General features: G+C 35.3%; 1 protein-coding gene across 2 annotated transcripts in view; it reads left to right on the forward strand.

Moving 5' to 3' along the window:
* The window catches only part of PLXDC2 (plexin domain containing 2), a 268,152-nt gene that overhangs the window by 209,478 nt on the left and 31,130 nt on the right, over positions 1–27,544 (forward strand). For both annotated transcript variants that reach the window (XM_083826049.1, XM_083826050.1), the window contains exons 7-9: positions 630–729; positions 10,500–10,595; positions 11,498–11,579. In XM_083826049.1, the coding sequence (XP_083682175.1) occupies positions 630–729; positions 10,500–10,595; positions 11,498–11,579 (278 nt within the window). The remainder of the gene's footprint in view (positions 1–629; positions 730–10,499; positions 10,596–11,497; positions 11,580–27,544) is intronic.

Consider the following 27,544-nt stretch of genomic DNA (forward strand, 5'->3'; position numbering starts at 1 on the left):
TTATTTAATTATTTATATATACATATGTGTGTGTGTATATATATATATATATTTTTTTTTTAATTTTATTTCTCCAAACACTGACAAGTGAGTATCTGGCATTTTCCAAAATTTCCGTGACAAAGAAAATTTTCCAGCTACTCCAAGACACGTTAAATACGATTTTCATCAGGCCAAAAATACCTTCAAATAGGTTGTAAAACAGTTTCAGTGCAAGTTACCTGAGACAAGTTTTTAAGTGCTCATCCCAAGCTGAACTTTCGGTTTGTGTGTTTAATGGTAGACAAGTATTGCCTCCTCCTCCATGTCCTCCACATCTTCAACTGGGAGGAATAAATTACTGAAAATTTCTGCCCTTCTCTGTGTCATTACTGTCAGTTGTTTCACCTCTGAGTTTTGATGTAAATGTTGTTATATAAGATGCAAAGCAGACTGGGATAAAATAAAAATTAAAAACAGTAATTTCAATCTTTAATAACTCCTTACTCATATTCTGGTGTATTGTATTACACACTTATTTAGGACTTTAAAGTTACACTGGCTAAATGTTCATTCTGCCAATGCTGTAATTTGAGTCTGAATTTTTTAAGTTCAGTAGTTCAGGAACATCTTTCTTTTTTGTCTTCCAGATTCCTGTTGCTGTGACACAGATAAGTTCAACCAACCACCCAGTGAAAGTGGGACTCTCAGATGCATTTGTGGTTGTGCACAGGATCCAGCAAATTCCCAGTAAGTAGTGTGTAGTAGTGCTAATGGTTTGGAGGCTGAGAAACAAGTATAAGCTGATTTCATTAAGGATGATTAGCTGCACAACAAATCACTTAGCTAATTTCAGCTTGTTAATTCAAGTGTAATTTTATTTGCTCGATAATTCCCAGTGTGGTTTTCTCCATCATTGTTTCTTTTGAGCTGATGTACTAAGTAAATAAAACTAAATAACCAGCCAAATAAAGTAAAATTTAAGTCTCAACTTTCAGAGTTATTCTATAAGATACTGTATCCAGAATGTTTTTTTATTCATAGTAGGGAAGAAGTAATTTGTTCAGAAAAAATATCTGTATCCAAATGAAAATGAAAAACATATCCAGGCCAGATGTTCTTCATACTTTAAATTCTGAACATCAAATTCATATATACATTTTGGTGAGATGAAAAAAGAGAAAGTGTTGTTATTAAATGCCATCTTGGACTCGCATAATTTTGGCAACAGTAATTGAAGGTAACAATTAAGGAAATCAAGTATGATTTCCTTAATGCTTTGTTTTAATGTACTGTGTCCAGAACCATTTGAGATTTTGTAGCCATCAGAGAGTATGTTTACTTTCCAGGTGTGCTGTTTTCATTAGCACATTAGCCTGTAGCTAGCTAGTGCTGTCCCCCAAGAGTCAGTACTGGATTCAGTGTTGTTCAACTTATTCATCAACGACCTGGACAATGGAACCGAGTGTACACTCAGCAAGTATGTTGATGACACAAATCTCGGAGGAGTGGTTGATACCCCAGAGGGCTGTGCTGCCATTCAGAGGGACCTTGGCAGGCTGGAGAGATGGGCTGAGAGGAACCTCATGAAGTTCAACGAGGGCAAGTGCAGGGTCCTGCACCTAAGAAGGAATAACTCCAAGCACCACTACAGGATGGGGGCTGATCTGCTGGAGAGCAGCTCTGCAGAGAGAGACCTGGGAGTCCTGGTGGACAACAGGCTGACCATGTGTCTACTGGAGTGAGTTCAGAGAAGGGTCACTAAGATGACAGAGGACTGGAGCACCTGTCATATGAGGACAGGCTGAGAGAACTAGGCCTGTTTAGCCTGGAAAAGAGAAGACCGAGGGGATACCTAATTAATATATATAAATATCTGAGGGAAGGGTGTCGAGGGAGCCAATCTCTTTTCAGTTGTGCCCAGTGACAGAACGAGAGGCAGTGGGCACAAACTGAAGCACAGGAAGTTCTGCCTGAATATGAGAGGGCACTTCTTTACTGTGAGGGTGACAGAGTACTGGAACAAGTTGCCCAGAGAGGCTGTGGAGTCTTCTTCTCTGGAGATATTCAAAACCCACCTGCATGCCATCCTGCGCAAGGTGCTCTAGGTGATCCTGCTTGGCAGGAGGGGTTGGACTAGATGATCTTCAGAGGTCCCTTCCAACCTTGGCCATTCTGTGATTTGAGCAAATTTGCTAGGTACAATTTTTGATGATTCCCTAACAGCAGGGTGCAAATGGATGAAGCTGAATTTGAACAAGCTTCCAAGGGCCAAGTACAGGCATGTGGCCGTAAAGAGAACCTTTATAGAGGTGTAGCATAGATGAGGTTGATGCAGATCATCTTTAAAACAGCCTGCAGATGGGGTTGATACTGAAGTTGCAAGTACCTTTGTCTCTCTCAACTGATCCTACCCCCTCTACATCGGATTTAAACTGTCTTTGATATTGGGAGGCATAAATCTCATCACATGAGATTACCCTGCTATGAGGAAAATGGAAAGTTTCAGTACCATCTGTTGCATGTTGTGAACTCAGTGTAGTGTGAAGAAGGTTGGCATGTCCGAATTTCACAGAACAGATCAGATCTTAGAAGAAATTTGGTTCAAAAGTATGGTAGATGTGATCTGCCTAAGGCTGCATGGATTGCTTTTGAGTACTTAGGAACAAATGATACTAGGCAACTGCTTTTATCCATTTGTGTGATGTTCGTAAGTGAACGATCTGAATATTTCTGTGAATTTTCAGCTTATAAAAGCTCCTCAGATGAATTCAGGTAAAAATTGGTTTGATTTGTGGAAATGGTTTGTGAGAATAGTCACACAGAAATTCAGTGCAAGGCATGTAAGTAGCAAGCAGACTGTCATCAGAACTCCATTGTTAAACAACACTAAAAGGACTTTTCTTAGGTTTACATATTTTGTAAAATTTATGATATATGTAAATCTTTTTTCTAGTTTAAATGTTTCTTTCTGTAAAAATATTTCTGACATGCACTTTGTTTTACTACTAGTACATAATGTTGCATTTGATGAATATGTAGTTATTTACCTGTCTTCTGGTTTTAGTATTTCTGTCAACTTTCTTGTCACATGACACTATCTGCTTGCTAAGTGAAGTGACTCTAATTACCAGAAAATCTGTGTAGTGTTTCATCTTACGTTTTTTGGTTTGCTTCGTTTTTTTTTTTATTAAGTTACATTAAGAAGTGCCAGATGAGAAAAACAGAACATGGGTAAAGAGTCTGAAACATGCCTCTACAAGAACTGTTTTAATAGCATTATTCCCGCATTACTGTAATGCACTCCGTTGCTCAACAACTGGTTCTGTGAATGGTGGTAATCTGTGATTATTTTGCTAGTTTACAACAAAAATACATTTCATTACAGCAAAAATTCATTACAGCTAGTATTAATCAAGAGAACCATTGGTTTTCAGTAGATTTTCCTGAAGCCAAATTGTGGTTTCAATGAAACAAGTTTATATTAGTAAGTACAGGCAACATAATAACACCCTGACAGAACACCAGATAATGCTGGCCCATGGACAGCCAGTGTCAGATGCTCTTTAAATATGCATGTTCTTCCATTCCTGTTTTTCAGAGGTGTTGAATCAATGATGGCAGTAATCTGTTACTGAAAAACTGATATGATAGAATTGTTTTACTTTTAGTTAGCTCTTTAAGACAATGGAAGACCATAAACTGCTGTTTGTATCTCCCAAAGGAAGGAAAAGATAGTATATCTAGTAGTTCTTGCTTAACACTTTAACAAAGACTTTTCCCTCAAGTGGAATTCAATTTCCCTTCTATGTTTATTCGTAGTTATAGGGGGGGAAACAAAAAACTATTTCTACATGTTTGAGTTTTGTGAGCTATTTTTGTATGTGTCTTACATTTGAAAAGGAAAGATTCATCAAATGCAACACAAGCGTATTTGAACAAAAGCATCCTCTCAATTCATTACCTGTATAATATTTTCTTGTTAGAATATATTGCTACTACTCTGACTATTAGAATCCCTACTAGAAAATGAAGCCACTACTCTGACTTAGCAGTATAAGACTAAATCCACTTACTTTTAGACAAGTGAAAACTAATTGCAAGGTAAGTATTTTTCCCGTTCAAGACACTAGGGAGAAATACTCTTGCTTCCTAATGTCAGTTTAGCCTATCCTAAGGCACGTGTCTAAGATCACTGTGTTCAGTTGACCTTTGGATGTGCTTGTTGCTCACAACTGACAATCAAAGAAAACCTAGACTACCTTAGACTGAGTTATACATCAGAACAGATGTATAATTAGATCAGATAGAATTGTATAAAATGAATACCATTGGCACTAATATCATGGCTTTGTTTTTGTTGCTTGGAAGACAGAAAGATGAAGGTTACTTGGAGAGTTTCTTTCACTATGTCTTGGATCTGAAGAGATTCAATATTTTTCTTAATAATGGTAACAAGTAGAAGTTTGTAATAAGTTTTGCAACAAGCAGTTGTGAGGTATCAGGAATGTGATTATAAATATCAATACTTTGAGGAAAAAAAAGCTGATTTTGGAATAGAAACAGAATAAAAGTTGATAGGAAAAATGGGTGAGAGCTTTTTATCACAATTCCTGCTATAGGGGGAAATTACTGTTATATCTGAAATGGCATAAAAGGAAAAAAATCTAGGTTTACAAGTTAATCACATGATGGCAATAAATTACACATCAGATGAGATAAATGTGTGTGATACTAGGAAGTTTCATGAAGACAATAATTACAATAGAAATTGAGAGAAAGGGGACAGTGGGACGAGTTTTTCTGAAATACTTACCAATATGATTCAGCTCCATAAACACGTCTAGGTATGAAAGGAATAAGAATAATTTATACAAAAAGACATTTCTAAAAACTGGGAAAAAAAAAATATCAGGCAAAGGAGCATAACAGTGGTTTGAAAATTAAAAGCCATTTCAAAATTTTAGATCGATAAAGCCCTATTAAAAAAAAAAAATCCTAAAAAGAGTAATAAAGACAAGATTCAAACTCATTCTCAGACAGAGCTACATAATTTTATGAAATTATGAGGGTTCATATGATGTGGTCATTGTTGAGAAGAAGGAAAGTGAGAATGTCTCTTGCCTTCTTGATAAATAGAAGCCACAGAAATAGAGATCTGAGAGTGCTGGGAGGATGGGGGTTAATAATTTCAATAAGGAACTACGGGAAAGAATAACAGTATTTATTGTGGTGCTTTGAGGCTATTGTTGGAATAAAGTGAGATGAAAAGCTCAAATTTGTAAGAAACAAGTTTTGTTTTGGCAGATTGTGGAACAAAGTTTGTATTTTGTTCCAGAAATGTATCTTGAACTTACTTTAAAACTTCAAAATGCCTTAGAATGCTATGGAGAATGGATGGAGAACAAAGGATGATAAATCATCTTGGATAGCCATCAATAAATATGTTTCCAAAGGGTTTGGAATTAATTTGAACCAGTGTAAGTGTCCAGAAGTCTGTCACAGACATAACAGAAAAATCCTTTTTACTTCAAAGGAAATTACATTTGTAGTTTCAGGATAGTGTGAGTGAGAGTTTTTTCTTTGCACAAAAATGAAGAACATCTTTCTAGGTGAACTGAGGTAATAAACATTATCCATGTGTTTTTTCCATTGTTCAGCCAGCTGAAAGTCTCCTACTAGAGTGCTTTCTTTTGAGACACAGTCAGTTGCTCAATGTTAGAGCACTAATCATTACAGACCTTCATCAAAAAAGTCTTCAACTATTATGGAGTTTCTCACATTTCCATTCTTTCCTGTCATCAAAATAAAAAGGAATAGATATTCTGTCATTATCAACATGACTTCATGTTGTGAAAGTAAAAGACTTATGTGCAAAATTATTTATTTGGCTTAATTCACTTCCAGTCACAAGGGTTATCTTTGGAAATTTAAACAACAGACATTTGCAATTATAATTTTGCAACCTAGGTCACCACTGCTCAGTAGAATGTGTAGTTATGGCATGCTAGATTTTGCTAAGCATAAAGACACTTTAAGCTTTTCTATTAATGATAAAATTAAACTTAATTGGTAATTCTGTTGTTTAAAGCACCAGGTGGTATAGTGAGCTATGTAGTGATTTCTCTCTGCTGAATTAAATAAATTTCATTTATTTGTTTTCTGTTGGTCCTGTGGTTTCTTCCTGGGCAGGAGAAAAAAAAATCCAAAAATATTTTTAATTTTTCAATGTGATAATATATATTTTTTTCAATTTTCATAGCCTCATGTTCACAAATACATGAGCAGTTCTAGGGGGAATTGCTGGTAAAGCACATCTTGTATTTACCTTTACAGTTGTTGGAGTACCTATAAAGGTCTGCAAAGACTTGCTTTTCAAAAGCTCTTCTGACCATCTTTAGTGCACTTTATATGCTCAACATTCTAAATTTCAGTATAATAGTCAATATATAGTCTCAGTATAATAGTTCAGCATATAGTTGATTTTTTTTTTAAGTAAACTTGGAAGATTTAGAATGTTTTATTACATTTTTTTCAGACATGCCACCCAGAACATTAACAACAATTTTAAAAATAATTCTGAAATAAAAATTCTAAAGCCAGACAAACCTAATTCATTCTGAGGAGAAGGGAAAAAATATGTTTTTGATCAGCTATTTCATTTAAAAAATGCACTTTAACCAGGACTGAAAAGAATCATCTTGTAGAATCAAAAGCAAAATGAAATTTCTGAACTTTCTGAAATTGAGAACATTGAGAATTTCATGCCTGTTTTTATTAATATGCTTCTATATAAAAAGGCTCTACAGTAACACCCCTTTTATCTGTCCCTGAAATAATATAGATACCTAAATTTTGTTGCCTTATCTTTTAAGAGTTAGAGTATGGAGCTAGGAGATTTTTGACAAGTGGCTTTCTGCCTATTTTCTATTTTTGCATTTTTACCTTGATTTGCTACTGTTGCTTATATATACAAGTTTTCCTTTTCAAGCCAGTATGTGATATAATTTGTGATAAAATATTGATGCAGTTTTGGCAATGTGCTTTATATATATATATATATATGTACATACATATAACTAATATATAGATGCATACGCTTTTGCATAGTCTGGAAGTGCTTTAGAATAAATGGTAATGTGTGAAGGGAAGAGGATTTTTTCCTGAAACCAAGGTTAGCAAGAAGAGTCCTAAATTCTGAGATTTATATAGCAGCAAAATGGAAAATTAGATCCATCAGTTTCAGAGAAAAGTTTCTGTTTCTTCCAGATAATTCAAGGAAAGTGAGACAGGCTCTGGCCTTCTGCTTCTGATTTGTCTGATAAATTATAAGGACCACCCTGATTTCTTTTCCTGAAAACACTTGTACATTAATTATTTTTCCTTTTATAATTATTTTTCCTTTTTATAAGACATTAAGAAGATTTAATGTACATTTTCCAGTTAGACGAGACCATGAATAGTGAAGGAATAGCAGCTTTACTTATTCTGTCAGCAAACCTTCTCTCCTCCCTTTTCTTCAGCATCTTCCCTGCGTCAGGAACCTTGGCCCTGTCCCACTGCCACCACCTTTTCTTCCCTGTTCCTTTTAATTTCTCATCTTTTCTCAGTCATCTATGGAATTTCCTTCCTCGTCCTTCTTTTGGTCACCTATGGTGTCCTTTGCTTTCCTTTTTGTGACTCACAAGATCTCTCTTTAATTTCATGACCATCTCTCTTCCCCTAGTCCTCCCTTTCCTTAAGGGTCACTACAGTTCTCTCCTTTGTGTTTTTTCCCTCTTGTCTTTCAACTAGCTTTTTATTCTGCATGAAGAAAAAAGAAAAAAAAAAAAAAGAAAAAAAAAAAAGAAGAAAAAGCATTAGTTGCAACCTAACATTTTATTTTAGCAATGAACAAACCCTCCAGTAATCTTACCAAAACTGTGCATTATTTTCCATCAGAGCACAAAATATACTGATAAAATGAAAGGTCCTGCATGCCTTTTTTACCTCAGTCTTTACCAGCAAGACTGGCTTTCAGGAATGCAAAGTCCCAGAAACCAGGACACAAGGCTAGAGCCAGGAATACGTACCCTTGGTGGAAGAGAATAAAGTTAGAGAATACTTAAGCAAAGTGGACATTCATAATCCATGGGCTAACATACTTCTCTTTATCTTCAGTGTTTTTAGCATTGTCATGCACTGGATGAAAGTGTCTGTGACCTCAGTTTTTTGGGAAGCCAGAAACTCATTATGTCTCGCAAACCCTGCAGGGAGTCTGCTAGGGAAGATTCAGAGTAAGCAAGGTTATAGCACACCAGTCAGTACCACTACTGATGAACTTGAGTTTGGTTAAAATGCTGGCACCCACAATTTTAATTTATGTATTCAGTTTTTTGTGTGTTTGTTGTGGTTTTTTTTTTGAGGGCGGGAGGGGAGGGGAGACAGAATAATACAGATTTCTGTGGAAACAAATTAGAGGCTTCAGCATTGGCAGGAGTTCATTTCAAACACATTTTCTGATCACTGATTTGGCAGGTGCTTTTGTAGGTCTTACCATCCTGGGAGCACAGACCTCTCACTGGTGGCAAGAGATTTTCTCCACCCCAGCCCAAGATTAGCTTTGTCTTGAAAATCCTTTCTCTCCAGTGGGCTTGAAGGACATAGCTAAGTACCAGGCATTTGTTAGGGGAAATGTTTGGCACATCCCAATATCTGTTCTTTATCCAGTCAGAATGACTTTGTAGGTCATTCTAGCTCAATTATAGGTACACTTCAGACCAAGAGAGAAATCCTCTATCAGAAAGGGTTAAGCCTCAAATTTGAGTCAGCCTCAAATAAATGGCAGGAGGAAGTGCTTGACAATAGGCCTGCTTTGGAGCTAAGTAGAAATATGATTGTCAAGCCAGATCCTACCTACCTGTGTCTAGGAGCTTATGCAGTGAAGGAGGACAAAGAAGCTGCTTCCCAAGCAGCAACTTTGGCCAACTCAGGAGTTATCTCACCCAACCTCAGCACAGCTTCTCCATTCTCTGAGATTCCCCCTGCTTATTCCAACTGATACCAGTAGTTCGATGTTTCATGGGGTTTTTGTTTGTTTGTTTGTTTTTTGTATGCAGTGAGGGGTATTCTCAAACTTTTAGAGGTTGGCCATTTGTCTTTTCCTAGCAAGCCTCGTACCCTTATGCCAAGAGGCACCTTAGGCTTGGGACCTTACATCATTTTTTCTCTTCCCTTAAGAATTAATATTTGTTACTTGGCTGATTTTAGTCGAGGTTCCATTTTCCATCTGAAAAATGCCTGCAATATCCTACCAGGAGACTGTGAAAATACTTACGTTTTGGTGCTATGTAGTTGCATACCAGCTGGGGAATTACTTCAAGCTGCAGAAACACAGCCTTTATACCAAGCAGCAAGGTGTGTCTTATGCATACAAGCCTAGCAGCACAAAAACCCATCAAAGATTGAGTTTGTGGCAGTCTTTAATTCCTTTTCTTCTGTTGCATATAGACTCAAACCAGATTGAACAGAGTAACCCGTTAATCCTTTGTGTGTAAACTCTTATTCCTCTCTGGCATCATTCCACGGAGGTCACTGATTATATTTAGCATTGATTTCACTTGAAGTTCAGCAGACCTTCAAAAAGAACGTAATTGGCAAATGATTTTGAATCCAAGACATCAGGAAAACATTATTATTTTGTTAGATAGGCAGTAATGGTGTGCAATTTTAATTTACAAATGTGCTAGTTTGCCAGTCTGCATTGCAGCCAGACACTTAAAATCTGGAATACTGAAAATAAGTGATAGGATAGTGATCTGGAAACCAGTGTTTATGTGTTTTTTCACACTTATCCTGTTCTTAGGTCCTACAGTTTTCTATGTATTCAAAGCCCATAGGAACAGTGCATTGACTGTATTGAATTTCTGCTTTCAGAAACTTAGGTGCAGTTAGCTTGTGTAAAGATTATGCATTACAATGCCTGTTTAGGAAGACTTGTCTTGCCGTCTTTACTATAATTTTATAATACGAAAAAAAATGTTTTGGTGCATTTAGATATGAGCTAGCTTGTAGCTAACAAATTTGATTAAGCAATGAATTTCGTTTTGTTTGCACATCTTGACAATAACTGACAAAGTGAGCATATAAAGCATTTCTCTTAAGTATATAAGCTGAAAAATGTCTTAGGAAAGTAAGCATCTGAAATATACCCTAAAATGCCTGACAGTATGCTCAGAATTTCTACCTAAATGAACAAATAAGATGCTTGAGAGCTCACTCAGCAGTTTTGTAATCCTTTACCAGGAATAGGTACCTATTTAGTCAGCACTGATGATTTCTCAAGTGGGAAGAAAAAAAAAAAAAAAAACCCTATTTATAGCTTTAACATGTTTCTCCAAAATGTGTGAAGTTAAAAATTTATCCTTGAGGAAAATTGGTGCCATGTACACCTAAGGCACAGTGAGCAATGATTGCATCCACTATTTTTCACAATCTGCAGACTGCAAAATAATAAAATATGTTGTTTTTTTTCTTGGTAGATGTCCGTAGAAGAACAATTTATGAATACCACAGGGTGGAACTGCAGATGTCAAAGATCACCAACCTGTCAGCTGTTGAAATGATACCTCTTCCAAGTAAGTAAAACAAAACATGGACAGAAGCCAGATCTGGGGGCAACCTCATTTACAACACACACACAATTTAAAGTATTTTGTTTTATCTGTGAACTTGGAGTTATGGACAGATTCATTTATCCTCTCTAAAATTTATTCCTATTTGGATGATGCATTATCTAATGCATCCTCATGTATCAGAAGTTAGTTTATAGGCATATAGCTCCCAGTAGGTTATGAATGAAATCTGTGTCAAATCATTTTTTTCAGAAGAATGCTTATATTTGTTTCTTCAAGAAAAAATAACATTTTTTCGTGCTTGCAAGGCAAACACAAATACTGCTGTGTACTGTGCATTGCATCTCAAAGGAACATCCCCAAATGCATTTTGCAATTCATCTATTTTTTTTGTCCAAGGTAAAACTACATTGTTTAGAAATATCTGGGTTTAAACCACCAGTTATAGTATTGTGAAAAAAAAAAACGGAAACAGCCTTTTTCCTTTTTTCTAATCCAATTATAGTCCTTGCACACTTTCCTGGTAGTCTTACTATCTGTGTAGGTCTGAACGTTAACAACACCCAGGAAGTCTGGAGCCAGAGAACAAAAATTTAAGGAAATACTTAATACTATGCAGAAAGATTTTTTTTAAAAAAAAAAAAAAAAAAAGCAATGAAGCTGAAAGAGCTGTTGTGGAAATGAGATTACATTTACAAATGGAATACAAATGAAATCCTACAAATAGAATGTACCTCTGTGCATATGGTTGTGCACTGCATTGTAATAGGTTGGGTTTAGTGTGTTATTTTGATCATCTTAGAACCTACTCATTCCCTAAATATATACTATCTGAAGATGTATCCTTTTCTTATACCTTTTGTGAGACTAATGTAGTAATTTTTGTTTATTTATCTGCTTCCTAGCTTGTCTCCAGTTTAACAGCTGTGGTCCTTGTGTCACTGCCCAGATTGGCTTCAACTGCAGCTGGTGCAGTAAACTCCAAAGGTAAAGAAAAGTATTTTTCTTTTTTTTGATATGGGTATACAGATGTGATCAATGGATATCCAAAAATATTCCCAATAGGTTACTCAGTAGAGGGGGATGTTATGTTTTATATACATGCATTCACGTGGATATACACCTCAGTTGTGATCACTAGCCACACATCACTGTCCTGTTTCATTTCAGCAAAGAAATTAAGCAACAAAGGTCAAAGCAGTTGTCTTAGAAGTTAAGCCCTTGTTCCTATTTCTTTAACCCCACTTTAAAATTCTTTTGAAGGACTCCACAAGAAGTAGAAATCACAATAAAATTCATTTTTTCTACCTGTATCCATTGCTTCGTCAAAAGTAATTTAACCACAAAGAGGTATGGGGTGGCAATGTAACTATAAAAACATGCTTGTTCTCTTCACAGTAGGGAGACTGACACATCCAGAGACTCAGATCCTTTTCTCTTTTAACTTCTTATCATACTTAGTGGTCACATTGGGTCTCCTCAGCCTCTCACTGCCACATTTTATGACAAAGTGACCCACTTGATGAGGGAAAGGCTGTGGATTTGGTCTACGTAGACTTTAGTAAAGCTTTTGGCACTGTTTCCCACAGCATTCTCCTGGAGAAACTGGCTGCTCATGGCTTGGTCAGGTGTATGCTTCACTGGGTAAAAAGGCACAAATTGTGGTGAATGGAGTTAAATCCAGTTGATTTAACCAGTTAATCCAGTTGACTCTATGATTCACGAGGACAGTCAAGTCAGTAGTACAAATGATTTAGACTGTGGAGAAGCTGGAGCACAGACAGTAAAATGGAAATTCTGCAGCTGTAACCTTTACAAAAAGTTCTTCTGTTACTGACTTTCATTGATCTTCATGAAATGAATCTTCATAGCATTAATTTATTTAACACTGGTTCTCTGACACAAAATGCAGTATCATAATGGCTATGTATCATTGTGTTTTTCAACACCAGTGACTAGGTTCAGAAATCTTATGTATAAAGTGGATGCATAATGAAAGGAGAAAAAGGCTATTAGCATTCTAAAATAGCGTAATGATTTGATACCATGTTGAAGAACTGAAAAATAGATGATGAACAAGATATAGTATTAAGAACTTGGAGTCACTTTTATTATGTTTTCTTAAGCTTCAGCTCTCACAATAAGTAATGTGATAAGTCACTCTTGTTCTCAGTGTTTTGCAAAAAGCTCTTTTGTGTGGAATTGAAGCTGAAGTTGCAAAACATATCAAACATCTTCAAGGATAAGGATAGTTGTAGAGAACCTTTCCAAGCAAGCATGAACAGATCTTGTTTACTTTAGCCAATTTCTTGCTTTCATGCATTGCTTGGTTCTCCTATTAATAGATGTTGTAACACTATCTGTTAGAAGAGTCTGTTACTTTGTAGCCAGTGTCCTCATTTCTGTTTAGATAAATTTATTTATAGCAAGTAAAATTTGAAGAGATTATAAGGTTCAGACCTCTTATGAAGATCTGGCAAACCCCAAGATCCTTTGTTTTCTTCTGTAGTTTCTGAAGAACTGATTTTCCCAAGTTCTGGAATTACAGTTTTGCTCACTGAGGCACAAATTCACTGTGGAGAACAGAAAGGGTTTTATACTTCACCATTAGCAGGACGCAACACCAAGCATGTAGTTGCACTGTTTCTCTCCATGTATTCAGATGAATTCGTGGCTACCCATTCATAATTGGCAAGATGCAATTTGCTCCTGAAAAACATACAGTCTCTACGCATCTATTTCTATTCAATTAAAGTCCACATGAAAAGAGTCTTGCTCTTTTTTCCCTGTGAAGATCACACAACAATCAAAGATGAACCTACTGTGAAGCAGTCTTGCTCTGTTTCCCAAAAACAGTTAACTCCACACTGCAGCACTGTTGTACCTTTGATGATATGCAGCTGATAGACTGAACAGCTTTATTGCTGTCAATTATACCATTACTAACTGTATTGAGACTGTAATTTCATGCAGGCTGTGTTCAGACATCATTTGACCAGCAGCAAAAGCAGGAACTGGAATTAATTCCTCTTTTTTTTTTAAAAAAAAAAAAAAAAAGTGTAGATCCAGAAAAGCAAACTAAGATCATGCATCTGCACAGAAATTGTAGTAGTTTAAAAACAGTCATACTGTCCAATTTGTTTCTATAAGGATGAGTGATAGTAAGCTGGGCTTAAGCAAATGCAGGAATGTGTATAGAATCATAAAATAATTCATATTGGAAGAACCTGCTAGAGGTCATCCAGTCCAACCACCTGCTCAAATCTGGGTCAGCTGTGAACTCAGACCAGTTTGCTCAATACTTGAATTAGCTGGGTCTTGAAAACCTTTAAGGATGATCCCCTGAACACCTTATTTTTATACTAGATTTTACACCTTATTTTTAAAACTTTTTTTTTCTACACTAATATGGCTGTGGTAACAATGCCTGTCTCAGGCCCTGTTGCCTTTCTTGTCCCTCTTCAGTTTCTGAAAAAAAGAGCAACTTATTTCAACTAATTCAGTTCTACAGAAAAACAGATCTGAAATAATAAGTGGAAGCAAAGTTTGTGAAAAGGGGCAACTTGCTTCCCAAAATGTGAAAATTGAGCACCATTTTAGTTAGGGTATGTTACGGTCTAGGTTTGTTGTGATGAAAATTCATTCCTGTCAGCTTTGATAATTTTGTGTTTCCTACAATACTCTCACCTGCATTCTTGTCCAGTTCCTCTCTTCTTTTATCTTGCTGTTCCTCAACATGTTCTTTCACCTTAGGTACATATAGAAAAATCTTTATTTCATTGCTCAGTTTAGATGTCTGGATCACTACAAAGTGCTCAATCATTTATTTCAGTAACACATTGTTTTTACTCCCCTCACAAATAAATTCACTATGTTAAAGTATTCTTTTTGCACGTGATAAAGAAACTGTGTCAAAATAATACCTAACTATTCTAGTTAAAAATCATAATGAATGGAAAGCTGTGAGCTCCTTCATCACAGTGGTTCTGCTTTTTCTGTATCACTGCTCCTCAGTTACCAGCCTAGACTAAATCACCCTAGACTTTTATTTTCTGTTGTGGTAAACATTGTTCTTCTGCAGCTGAATAAAATCTGCTTGGAAAAACAAGGGCAAAGCACTACATGAAGTATCAACTTAGACATTTCAGAAGTGCCTAGTGAAGAAAGAATATTAATATTTACACTTTACAGTGAGTACTCAGAGGGGTTTTTGAATAAGCAGAAGTGGATGTTTAGGAGTAATGCCCAAGTAGTGCTTCTGGGCTGCAGAGTAGGGAATGATGTAGCTGGCTGGACACATTGGTCTGGGAAGTGAGAAACCAAAGGCTGTCTCTCTTGGCTTATGGGCAAAGCCCAGAGGGAAAGGCAACTAGCCTTTGGTGCGAAAGCCTGAAGAAGGTGTTGAACATGGTACTGGCAGGTTCCAGTGTGGCAATATTCTACTAATTGATCCAGTGGTCCACTTTCTGCAGCAGAAGAGGGCCGGTTTGCCAATGAGGAGACTGTCAGAGTTATGATGCTCATATATGTGACTGTAACAGACAGTGATGCTCCTCCTGTGGAGCTGCAGGAGCACTTTGGTACTCTAAAAAGAGAACTCCCAGAGAAGATAGGCTTCCATGTGGATAACAAGCAAGCATGTATCCAATGGGAAACAACTCCTTACTGATTCTACAGCCTTTTTTTCTCAACAAGTTATGATCCCATTTATCCAGAGCAACTGTGCTACTGAGAACAGCATCTTGTATGTTTTTTTTCTTTGCATAAAATTTAAACCACATATTGAATAATTCACACAATAAAGTACAGTTGTTGGAAAAATAGAAAGTGTTCATAAAACCAATATCTGAACAAGGAAAATTGACCAGTAGAGTCATTGCAGAATAACTGCACTCCCCCATGTGGGCAATCTGTATTGGAATGAAAATAACTATTCTGCAACACAGTGGATTGTTTCCTACCTGTAACTTCATTCCAGCTGCAGTCCATTCTCTTCAGTCTTTAGAGGTGTAGGTTATCCTTAAAGGTAATTCAGAGCAAAATCCTCTATTTCTGTCACTCTCTACAAGCTTGAATCATGGTTTTACTTTTCATAAGGGATCATCAAACTATCCACTCTGAAATCTAACATAAAGTATGTCTTGTAACTGAAGAAAAGGTATTTCATTTTTCATTTTCATTTCAAGAAAAGGTATTTCATTTTCATATGACTTCAGCAGATGGAGAATCCTCCTAGAAGATATTCTTTTTTCTTTTTTGAACCATGTAGAAGAGGGAGAACTGTTCCATACACAAAAGAAACTAAATATAAACATGGAAGGTAATATAGTTTTAGAGCTTTCTGCTATACCTGAATCTGTGTCTATAAAACACCAGAAAAACCTAGCATTTGTCTCTTATCACCTGTTGGTGAAACTTGGATTGTTTTTACTCCTTTAGCTCTAACTGCCCAGAATGTAGAAACTGAACAAATTCATTAATGTTAGATCTGTTTCCATGACTCTGATCATACACACAATTTCCAAAGCTTCCTGCAATCTTGAAACAGTCTTGAATTAAAAAGATGAGGGTATCCCATTTCTGATACATTTCCCTTTAATGTTTAACCCTGAATGCTAAAAACAGCAGTGGTTCTGTAAACCAAAATGTTACTGCTTTTCTTTTTGAAATGTGTTCTGAGCAAAGTGAAAAATCACAAATGCCAGGAAATAGCAACAATAGTGAGATTTAAGTCTCAATATTTCTAAACTTTTTAATGTCAATCACTGCTCCCATCTAAGCAGAAAATAAAGAGGTAAGTTATTTTGTATTCTGTACTGGTTACCTGGAAAACATGGAAGGGAAAATCTTTGGACACTTGCCGTTCTTAAGAAAACATTTAACAGTTGAAATAAGAAGTGACTGTTTTCCACAGTGGCCTTATGGTAACAGAAATTTTAAAAATTGTTGCCTTTTTTTTCTGAACCTCTAGGAAAGCTTGAAATGTTTTGTTTATTTATTCTTCTTTTAGCAAGACATTGGAAACATGTTCAGTTAACTTTTAAATCTGAGTTCATACCTAGAAATCTTTAATATCAGGGAAAGAAAAAAAAAACCTCTTGAATCAAGTATTGTAATATAATTGATAGTCTTATGTAAACTAAAGTATTTATTCGGTTAGTAAAGTACTATCCATATAGAATTACAATAATAGCACACAAAAAAAATAATATACAATCTGACTACATGAAACACCTGATTTAGAAAAATCATTAAATATAAATAAGAAGCACTGAGTGTTTCTGTACACATAGCTTACTGTTAAATATCTACCTTCTTCTCATCTTTATTTGATAGCTGGCATTGTAACCAAGGTTGTAGATTCCATTATGGAGCAGGTCAAGATTCCATTATGGCAGTGGAAAGGATCAGAACTAAAAATAGTCATCAGATGAGAAAACAGATGTATTACCTTAATCATGCAGTGAACATTTAGTAAATATCATTTACTGTGATGTGCTTTGGTCTAAGCCCCTTAGGTTATTTTACCAAAACTATGAAGCTCTTTAATAACAAATAAACAAAAATGAAATCTAGAAGTTTTTAACTTAGATGTTATAAACACAGTCTTCAAAAGTTCTGGAAGTTCTTATGCAACGAAATTACAGTGAAAGCATAAAACTGAAATTACTGTTGGTTTGATGGATGAAGTAACTATCCTGGACACTGCAGTGCAAGGTGTCAAAACACTTTATACTGTGCAGGGAAGAAGGTTTTACTTCATCAGCCTGAAAAATCTTTCTACTCCCGTCTCTACTTTCTTGTGCTGCCATTTGTAGAGCTCATTTTTCATTCAAATGCTAACTTTTAAATAATTTCTGTTTTTAAATATTTGAGGGTTTAATTTTCCTTGTTTGTTTGCTTCAGGGTTCCATATTTCAATTCTAAATTAAAAGATGGGGAGAAGACTTGCTGATTATTATTCAAGCTGGTTTTATTCCATCACCATTTAACTGACAGGACCATGCTGTTATTACAAAATCATCCACAGTATTAGCCATTGAATTACTGAAGAAAAAAAAATTTGTATGGATTAAGTAAACCACCAGAGGGAGCATATATAATCCAATCAGTGTAATAGATTCATATACAAATGACAGGGAAAATCTCATTTTAAATGCTTTAGAAGGGATAGAGATTTAAAATATAGTGTGTTCTGTAAAATGTATTCCACTCTATCAGTGTATATAACTTCATGAATTTGCTGATTATACTGCTGCTTCAGGCAAAGTGAAAGAAATGTGCCCAGCCTATCTGTCTCTAGAATTTGTATTCCACCAACAGCAGTTCTCTATGCTGGAGTGGTTTTATACGAAAATATGTCAGAGTCCTAACACTTGTGTCTTAACAAGTGGTTTGTTGAATTAGATCAAATCTAGCCCATGATAAATGAGAAGTAGTGTCAGTACTATTTTTCTAACTTGAATACTGTTTCTTTCCTGAGTACAGAGCAGACAGAAATTCTCTGTAGAAATTCTGGCCCTCCATCAGAGTCTGCTCTGTTTAAAATGCCATGTATTTTTCTTCTGTTTTAAAAGTTGTATTGAGACAGCAATAGGTCATTTTTATCAAGTGCAACAAATATATCAAGAATGAATGTGTAGATTTGTCAGCACTGATACACTACTGATAAGAATGGTATGATAAATAAATCTATACTTTATTTAGCAGAAAAATCCTCCACACCCAACTACTTCAAATCCTTTTCAAGCTGCTTTTTCTTATTTTAACGAGCTAATTTGAACTCATGATCTGCAAGAATCTGTTAGGAAATCAGTATTCAATAATTGAGAATTTTATATGCATGGGAAGCCTGATGGGAGCAAAGCAAGAAAATAAACTGCCACAGAATTGCTTAATGAACAAAGTATTTCCTTAAACCAGAGTGAGATTAGTGATGGTATTGTTTGAAATACAGAGAAGGAAGCTTCACAAGATCTTAGATCTTCTCAAGTGCGATAGCAATACTATTTTTAACACAGTGTAAACTTCAGTGAGACTGAAATCTAAGTTCCATTGTGGAACACAGAGGATCATGAGTTCTTAATGTATTTTTATGGAAAGTTAGCCTGTATGCAAATGAACTAGCTTTTCACTGAAATTCATACATCCATACAGGGATAAATATCAAATAAATGCCTTTTTACAAGCTGGACAAGATTGTGGAATTTGTTAGTAGCTAGATTCCATGGAATTATTGTGGAATTTCTGTAATTCTCCTTGATCACAGATTGTCTGGTACAATTCCTATGATTAATACAAATAAACCTAAAATGTTCAGTCTTGGAACCCAGAACTGCAGTGAAGGTGCAGTAGCCCTTGCAGGCCTGTGACATATTACAGCAACACCAGCCAGTGCAGTAGATACACTGTAGAACTCTATAGAGTTGAATCATCCCCCAACCAAATCTGTCTCTTGTAGGTCTGTCAAATATCTCACATTCTTAAGGTGTCTCATAATAAACACAGAAAGTAGTTATCAAAGATACAGAGGACAGTTAAGTACTTAAATCCCATTTAGACAAGGGAAAGCAGACATCCATCTGTTATTTACACCTTTGAAAATATTTACTTTTCCTGATTCGTTTGGAAGGAGGACCACAAATTTTTGTTTAATTTCCATGTTTAATTTTGAAGACACACAAGATAAAATAGTGGTAAAACACCAGATAAATAGGTAGATAGCACAGCTCTTTTCTGTAGAAACTTTTACAATTCTGCTATACACTAGTACCCTTTTATTCCTCACTTATTGTATTGGAACAAGAAGGAAAAAAAACAAAAACTTTGTCTTTAATGAACCATTCATATCTAGGACTGCAATTTCCTTGTTAGCTGTAAATCTTTGAAATCTCAATAGAGTTGAGTTCAAACTTAATTCTGCACTGTTTGTTTATCCTGGTGAATGCTACATACATAATAGTGAGTATTGCCCTCCTCTATTAAACCTGCATTCACTCTGGGATTAAACATTTCCTGGCAGAACTGCACCATGCTCAGTCACACAGACACCCCAGATTCTTTTCTGTTTGTTTTCATTTTTATCTGTTCATTTCTAACATTGATAGCTACTACCAGAAAGTTTGGATTCAGCTATATTTCTATTTAGCTGGTGAAAGTTGACAGTTGTCTGTGAAAGGGCTCCTCAGAATGCAATTTTTTTCTAGACCTTTTAAGAAATATCTCAGAAATTTGGTCATCATTCTATGCAATGCAATGGGCTTTCTCAGGACTCAGTTTCTATACCAGGTATTACAGCCTAGCTGATTTCCAAATAAATGTATTTTCTGGTAATTAATTAAAAGATTTATACTTAACAACATGCTCATGCATGTTTATTTACTAGGTAAATAAAGTAAAGCAGACAAGACATTGTTAATTTACATGGAACTTTATCATGAAATATATGTGAAGAATGATTACATTAATACACAACAGAAATAAGAACAAACATATATTTTAAAAAAAAAAGTTATTTAAACTTAAAAGTAAAGATTAGTTCAAAAACACTGAGATGAAAGTTGCAGTTAAGGCAGAAATTTTACCTGGTTTACCTGAATTCAAAGACAGACTTTCTAGAAGGTTTTGGCCCCTGGAGATGGGAACCTCCTCCATGTGAACACAGGTTCAGACAGAGGAATGCAGTCAGGGTCCCAAACTCTTCTTTAGTTGTCTCACTATATCTTACCTGAAATAATTAGATGTGAACAGATTGTCTTTTCTACAGATGCTTTACACTACTTAAATTGTTTTCTTGGTACTCAAACTGTTTGTTCCACTTTTTGCATGTGTAAAGTCCCAATTCATCTCTTTTTAATACTGACAACATTTATTAGCTAATTTGTCAGACATTGTCTGGAAGACTTACCTTTATTTCCTAAACTACTGATATTGTGTTCCTATATATTGTTTTTTAAACGCTTTATTAGAAAACACACAAATGTAACCACTCCAAGCTTTATGACTTCAGGACAATTTGTCAGATAAATTCAGTTACACAAAAAGCTTCATTAATGGATTAGCAAAAATGATGATTGTGCAGTAGGTACATTTTGTCCAATAGGTTTAATAGTTCTTGGCAGAACTTTGATTTAGTGAGGAATAAGGTATCAGATTTTCTCCTTTTCATGCCTGAGATGAATTTAATTCATAGTTCCTGACTTCTTCCTTAACAGTCAGAAAATGGGATGTTTTCAGAAATGCATTGCTGTGTATCTATTTCAAAATACTTGAATGTTCATGAGACTAGATAACAGAAATGAGCTATTACACCTCCCCATTATATCCTAAATTGTTGGTCTAGATAATCGCTTTCTCAGCTGCCCATTTCTTTTCTTATTGCAAGTGTTTGTAAAAAGAGAAAGAGCCAAAACCAAGGACAAACCAATTCAGAAGACCTCCAAGTTCTGTTCACGACACTTCAGTGGAAACAGAGAGCTGAGGCAATCATGCCTGACTCTAGGGTACTTTATAAAATGGAGGTTAATGCATTGCTGTGGAAGCCTTCATTTTGCTTTCCTTCATATAAACATCCTACCTACTGTATTACTATCTATAGAGAAATCTAATGTCTTCTGCCAATTTTTTGACTTTCACTCATCATTAGAAAATGCTCTCATTACAAGGGAATTACATAAAACAAGTATTTAAATCAATTATGCATTTTAATGGAAAGTTTTTGCACTTTTTTTTATTTTTTTTCTTTTTCTTTACTTTTTAGTTTCACTGAAATATATCGCAGAATGGCAGTCCCAGTTAGATTTGTTTAATGGTCAGTTCCGTGGTCATACAGAAACAGTCACTTGTACAGCTGTAGTTCATCTTCCCATACCAAATATTTTTGGATGTAGATTTTCTTGCAAATTAAACAGAGCCTGGGATGGGAAGCTTCCTGGGCATTAGAAATTCATTGTTTGAACAATTAAATAGTTATGATGTTCCCTGACGTGATTTTAATCCATCCCCAGGAGCACTGTCCAGAACAGTGCCCAGGCACACTGTAGGAGTTGGAATATTCCAGTGATTATTCCCAGTTAGTTGGCAGTTTATATGCGGCCTCCTTCTTTTCAAGTTTGAGAGAGTTTTCCTGTTTGGGCTTGGGCCATCCTGTGCCAGTAGTCTTCAGTGCCAAGGAGCATTTCTAGGCATGTTTATTTTGCTAGTATAGAAGGAGCCAAAATGATCACAATAGTCTTAACTTCTTTCCAGAGGCACTAATCTTATGGATGTAACTTGAGCATCACTGAAGTCATATTTGTCTAATAGTCTCCTAGATATCTCTCTTTAAGGAAGGGCCATAAATGAAGTCTTTTTTTGTAAGCATAATATTTTAAATTTTACATATTCCTATACATGTATCCCTATGTAATATTGCCAGAAATTTTAATTTAGGCAAACTTGAAATCTGCATGTCTCTTCATGAAATCTGGATAATCTAAGTTTAAGAACTGCTAAGGAAAACTGTTCAATTTTTCAACACAGTCTACTGATTCTCTATAGCATATATATTTCATTGATCTTTACAGTGAGCAAAACAGTGGGGACTCTGTCACATTTCCCTGTTGGAGGTATTGCCAATTTCATGGAAATGAATGAAGTTTTCTTAGTATTCTTCCTAAACATTGGGGCTTTTTTTTCTGCACCATTACCTCTTTAGTTTCCCTTCAGCTCAGCTCTGTTAAGTCTTCCAATATCTACATTATCACATAACATTAAAGAAACCACTTGTTTCTCAACAGAAATTACAACAAATATTAATATCTACAATTAATGATGAAATCGATGAACTGCAACTGTTCTGTTTTACAGACTGTTCTTGCTGAATGTGAACTTCAGAATTTGACTCACTTTTAGAGAAAAAGAAATGATTAGAATACTTGGGGGGGGGGGGGGGGGGAGAACTTCATTAACTTAAAATTCCTTCAAACATAATCAGTTACAGGATGATTTATGTCCTTACTTTTTATGTCTAGCTGAAGAATTCTTTGAAGCTTTACAGAAGATGTTTTTCTTAATTCATCCATTCCTTCTGCTCCACAAATGCAGTATTGTGAATATGGAGTTTCAAAACTTTGTGTGTTCTTTATGCAGAATATTCTTTTGTTTTGTTTGCCTGCATTATAAATATCTTAACCACTGGCTTACAGAGTCAGTTTATCACATTATGCCTTCTTCTCCTGTAATTGTTCCTGCTTCCTTTGACTTCTTATTTTTTTTTCAATTTGTGAATGTGATATGACAGGACCAGTAACCTAGCTTGGCTAAACCATAATATCTCTGCATTTCTTTTTCTAGCTGCTCAGATGCTGATGACTGCTGAAACTGAAACAACTAGTATAGTATTGCTCAATCACTGTGGGTTTGTGTGTGGTAACAGAAATGTAAACAGACATATTTAATAGTATCTCTAGGAACCAGACTGCTTTCGTCCTGTCACAAGGACTGTACTACTTCTAATGCTATTAGTGGATTTTATAAAGGAACAAAATTCTAAGAAAAGTAAATGAATAAGAATGAAGTTTGGCCAATGTATGAATGAGACCTGTATATTGATGCGCGCCACCTGAAACTTGATATTCTTCAATATCCTTTCCAGTCTTATATTCCTATATCTGGGAGTACTGTAGGAAGCACAGCAGCTGTGGCTTAATATATGCTTGTCTGGTTTTCAGAAAATCTGGGCTTAACTCTTGTTGCTGTTATGGAATTCTGTGTTATCTCAACCAAATCATTTAAACTCTCCTGTGCTCCATATACTCAACTCTAAAGTGGAAAAGGAAATATTTCCCCAAAGGTGACCTTCATATTTTTGTTTTAAAAGGAAGAGAAATAACACTTATGGATGATGTCCGTATAAAACATTATAAAGTAGTTTGCAAAACACAGTTTGCCACTCCTTTTTACTTATTTAACCAGAAGAAAATGTAACATTTAATGTTGAGAGGGGGAACATAAGATCTTCATGGGAGCATCCACCCGAAAATTAAAGAGATCACTTTGATGAGCAATGCCAACAGATCAGCATTCTCTACTAACTTTTGTTGCAATTACCTCTTTGGTCATATATAAATGCACAAACTCAAAGGCAGTGGAGAATGTAATCTAATATCAGATACTAATTTCAATGTATCTCCTTCCCAGAGATTTGATTGTTATTATTTTCTGCTGATTCTGTTGGAAAATTTGATACCATAATCTAACAAATTTGACTCTAGGCTCTTCTTACAGTCTCTTTTACCTTGTAGTTATTCAAAGCAGAGCCTTTAGCAAAAGCTTCCATTTTATTCTTTACCTGCTTTTCAGCATGTTTCCTTTGTTGTTGTAAGTGATAGTAAGATTATAGAAAATATTCTCCTATTCTTTTTTAATCAGAACTCTGACAACTCCCACTTTAACTAGGATTTTTTCTTTTCTTTCTATTTGAATTTAAAATAAAACTTACCTCTTTTAACCCACTTTCATTCTTAGGCTCTTCCAGCAGCAAGAATTTCCAGTGGGAGTCCTTATTTTTACTGCCTATTCATATGTTGTGTCTTAGTTACAAATATTAACTCTTACCCTTCAATCTCTTCAATCTCTTTAACTATAAAAGACATTTTTTGTACAGTAAAAAAAAAAAAAAAAGTTTAAACATCTTCTCACTTCCCTGTTTGCATGACATTGCAGAATATGCAACTCTATTTTCTCAGAGAGATTTTCTCTATATATATAAAGTTGTGGAACAATCATCAGGTTCTAGATTGCCTGCATGGATGTGTGCCACTAATCTCTGATTATCAGTCACCTGCATGTTGTAAATTTTGAGGTATGCAACCTTAAGACAATAATGGTGCTACAGACATGGATATTCTGCATCAAACATTCATTCTGCTTTAGCAATTTTATTTGATTTTATCATAAGCCTTAATATAGTACAGGCTGTTTGTAGTACTGTATATTTAAAACCCTCATATTAAGCACATCATCTTAGCTGTTCAAGAGAAGACCTTACAACAGGGTAGGAGCAAATCCTCTTCTAACTATCCAAAAGGTCATCCTTTTCAGAAATAAAGTTTAATTAAGCAATATGTTCAAGTATAAGATAAATACAGACAACACATTTATGATTGAATTTAGCTATATGGTTAGATGTACTGAGCTAGCTGATAATTGTAAATACCATTCAAATACCATATAAATTCATACCACAGACACTGACAGTGACACTTCAACTTCATAAGGACATTGAGCTGTGATAAAGCTCTGCATTTCTGCCAAGAGACAGTGGAAAATAATAAAGGGAGGGAAGGACAATCTTGTCACAGGTAGCACAGTGTGACAAGAAAGTGATATTCAAAATATGGAGGAATCAAAATGGAGCATTTTTTTTTGTGTGGGAATGGGAGGCAAAGCTAGACTGAGCACAAACATAATGCTTGATATATTTCTTTCTCAAAAAATCACTGATGGTTTTATTTTTCACTTGGACTGACACTAAGACCAAGGCTTCCAGTGTTTTATTTTGCTTCCTATCTCCCTCAGCCCGTGAAGAAATTCCACTTTAAAATATACTAATTCTTCTTATAAGCAACTCAAACAATGTAGCTAGAATCATCATCTCTTCTTTCCATGATGTGAACAAAAGGGAAACTTCATGGTTCAAGGCAGAAAAGAGTTCTTTCTGTTCAATTTTCTACTTAATTTTCCAGGTAAACATTTTATTTAGAGGCGTCAATAAGTATTTTAACTCACTTGAATAATTATATGGTATTTAAGAAATCATTTCAAATTTCTGGAATGCCCTTCTGTTCCTAGAGAAAAAAAAAAAAAAGAAGAAAAAGAAAAAAAAAAAAGGAACAGTAGGCTTAAAAGGGCACGTGTTGTGCATTTTAATGCTCATGACTCTGGCATACCAGCTCAACCTGGTGAAACGATTTTTCCATTCAGACTTTGTCCTTTCCTTCCCAATAATTTTCCATTATGTTTTTAGCTTTTATAAGTTAAACCTTGCTGAGATAAACTCTTCTGTATAAAGGGTATCTGATTTATTATTAATCCTCTTTAAAGAGAAAAAGCACAGAAGTTTGGGTTATGCACTAAATGGACACTTCTTGTCATTTAAATATGTTCTGCCAAATAGAGGTAAATGGCATCTGGTAGAACTGATGACATCACCATCACCTTTCTAGCTATGTACAGTCAATAGAAAGGATACTGACATCTTTTTTGTTACCCAGACTCAGCTGCATTAATTATGCCAAATCATCACTGTTAGGCATGCAAAAGCTTTAATTCTTCCTTTGCTCTCTGAATCAGTATTCCCAAATTCCACACAAATCCTGGAATTCCTTATATTTAATGAATGTCCCTGTTCTCATTTGCTAGAACATCTTTGTTATTGCTTTGCCAGGAGCAGATTTGGGTCATCGCTTGAAAATTAAGTTGTTATAAAAAGGCCATGTTGACAGATGGCATAAATGGCATAGCTAATCAAATCTGCTCCAATGTTTTAATGGCAACAGGGAATTATCACTATGCTACTAAATGAAGTTCTTAAAAATGCAGTCAGTAGAGTTGGTGGTGCACTGAAATTACAGTTCCCAGAATTCTAACTCAATGACACAGCAATGATGGTATTGGCTGTGGTTGTCATATGCCTCAAAGGAAGTTCACAAACAGATTTCCTTGGAGCCCAGCACATCTAGTTCCTGAAAAAGCTGCTTTCTGACAATACTGTTTGGACTCACCATTGCTTCGATAGCAAATGATAAATAAACAGTGTCCAGGGTTTAATATGTTTTTGTTTGAAGTAGATTAATCTGAAAAGTGTCTGTTTCACATGTTTAGATGAGCCATTCCAAGTCCCTGTGTGTCGCATTGAATTTTTGATGGTTAGTTAATTCCTCAGGAAGAATCAACACCTCTAATGTTTCTTGCCACCATATTTCAACAGTTTGTCAGAATAAACTTCAGAAATGTAAATGAGTGGATATGCGATAAGCATTTTTTCACTTCGGAGTCTTAAGTCTGATACCATTTAGATACTTTTATTTTATGTCTAAAATAAAATGTTCATTAATCCCTACCAGGTCTAAGTACTGTCAGGATTGAGTTAGCATGGCAATATTTAGCATGGCCTTTGTTGTAGGAATTTAGAGAGTGACTTGATATCATGTCTAAATATTGAGCTTGATTTTCAGATTTTCTGAATACCCACAAACCCATTAGATTTTAGTCAGAGCAGTATGATTGAAATGTAATGGTTTTGTTAGTATTCAGTACATCTGAAAATTAGACAAATTATCCTTCAAGACAGAAGTTACTAATTAAGCTCTTCAAATTTCAGAGAAAAGTGTGAGCTGAGGTTTCCAAACATTATGTTCTACTCATAACTGTAATATATCATTATTTCTTTCTGCTTAGCAAGGTCCTTCTTTTTCTCTCAAACATTCATGGAGGCAGAAGACCCCAAAGATGGGGAGGCAGCTCCCATCACAGCTCCCATCACAGCATTCATTCACCAGTCAGCAAGGAGGAAGAAAAAACTCTTTGTGCTAATCTGTACTCCTGTGAATTAGAAAGGAAAGAAGGAACTCTTTGTACTTCTCTGGGATACATTTCTGTTTCGGGGATTTGTTTTCTTCACTGTAATAGGTTTTTGAAAGTCAGTTGCTTTAAAGTGAGTGATAACTGACGTTTGTTAAGGTTGGTGTTTTGTTTTGTTTTGTTTTTTTAGCAACATTGCAAATGGTGGAATGAGGATCAATGCAAATATAGCTAATAAGAATGAACATTTTCTCAAAATCTTTCATCAAAAACATTGTAGATTCTGCTGAGAATAATTATACAAAGAAGTTTGTAAACTTCTTTTTCGTGACTTGTTAAGGTTGTTTACATTCCATTTATTACTATAAAAATGATTCCGTTGCTCCATT

Source organism: Anser anser, assembly GCF_964211835.1.
Source record: "Anser anser genome assembly, chromosome: 2".
In the NCBI taxonomy this organism is placed as follows: domain Eukaryota; kingdom Metazoa; phylum Chordata; class Aves; order Anseriformes; family Anatidae; genus Anser; species Anser anser.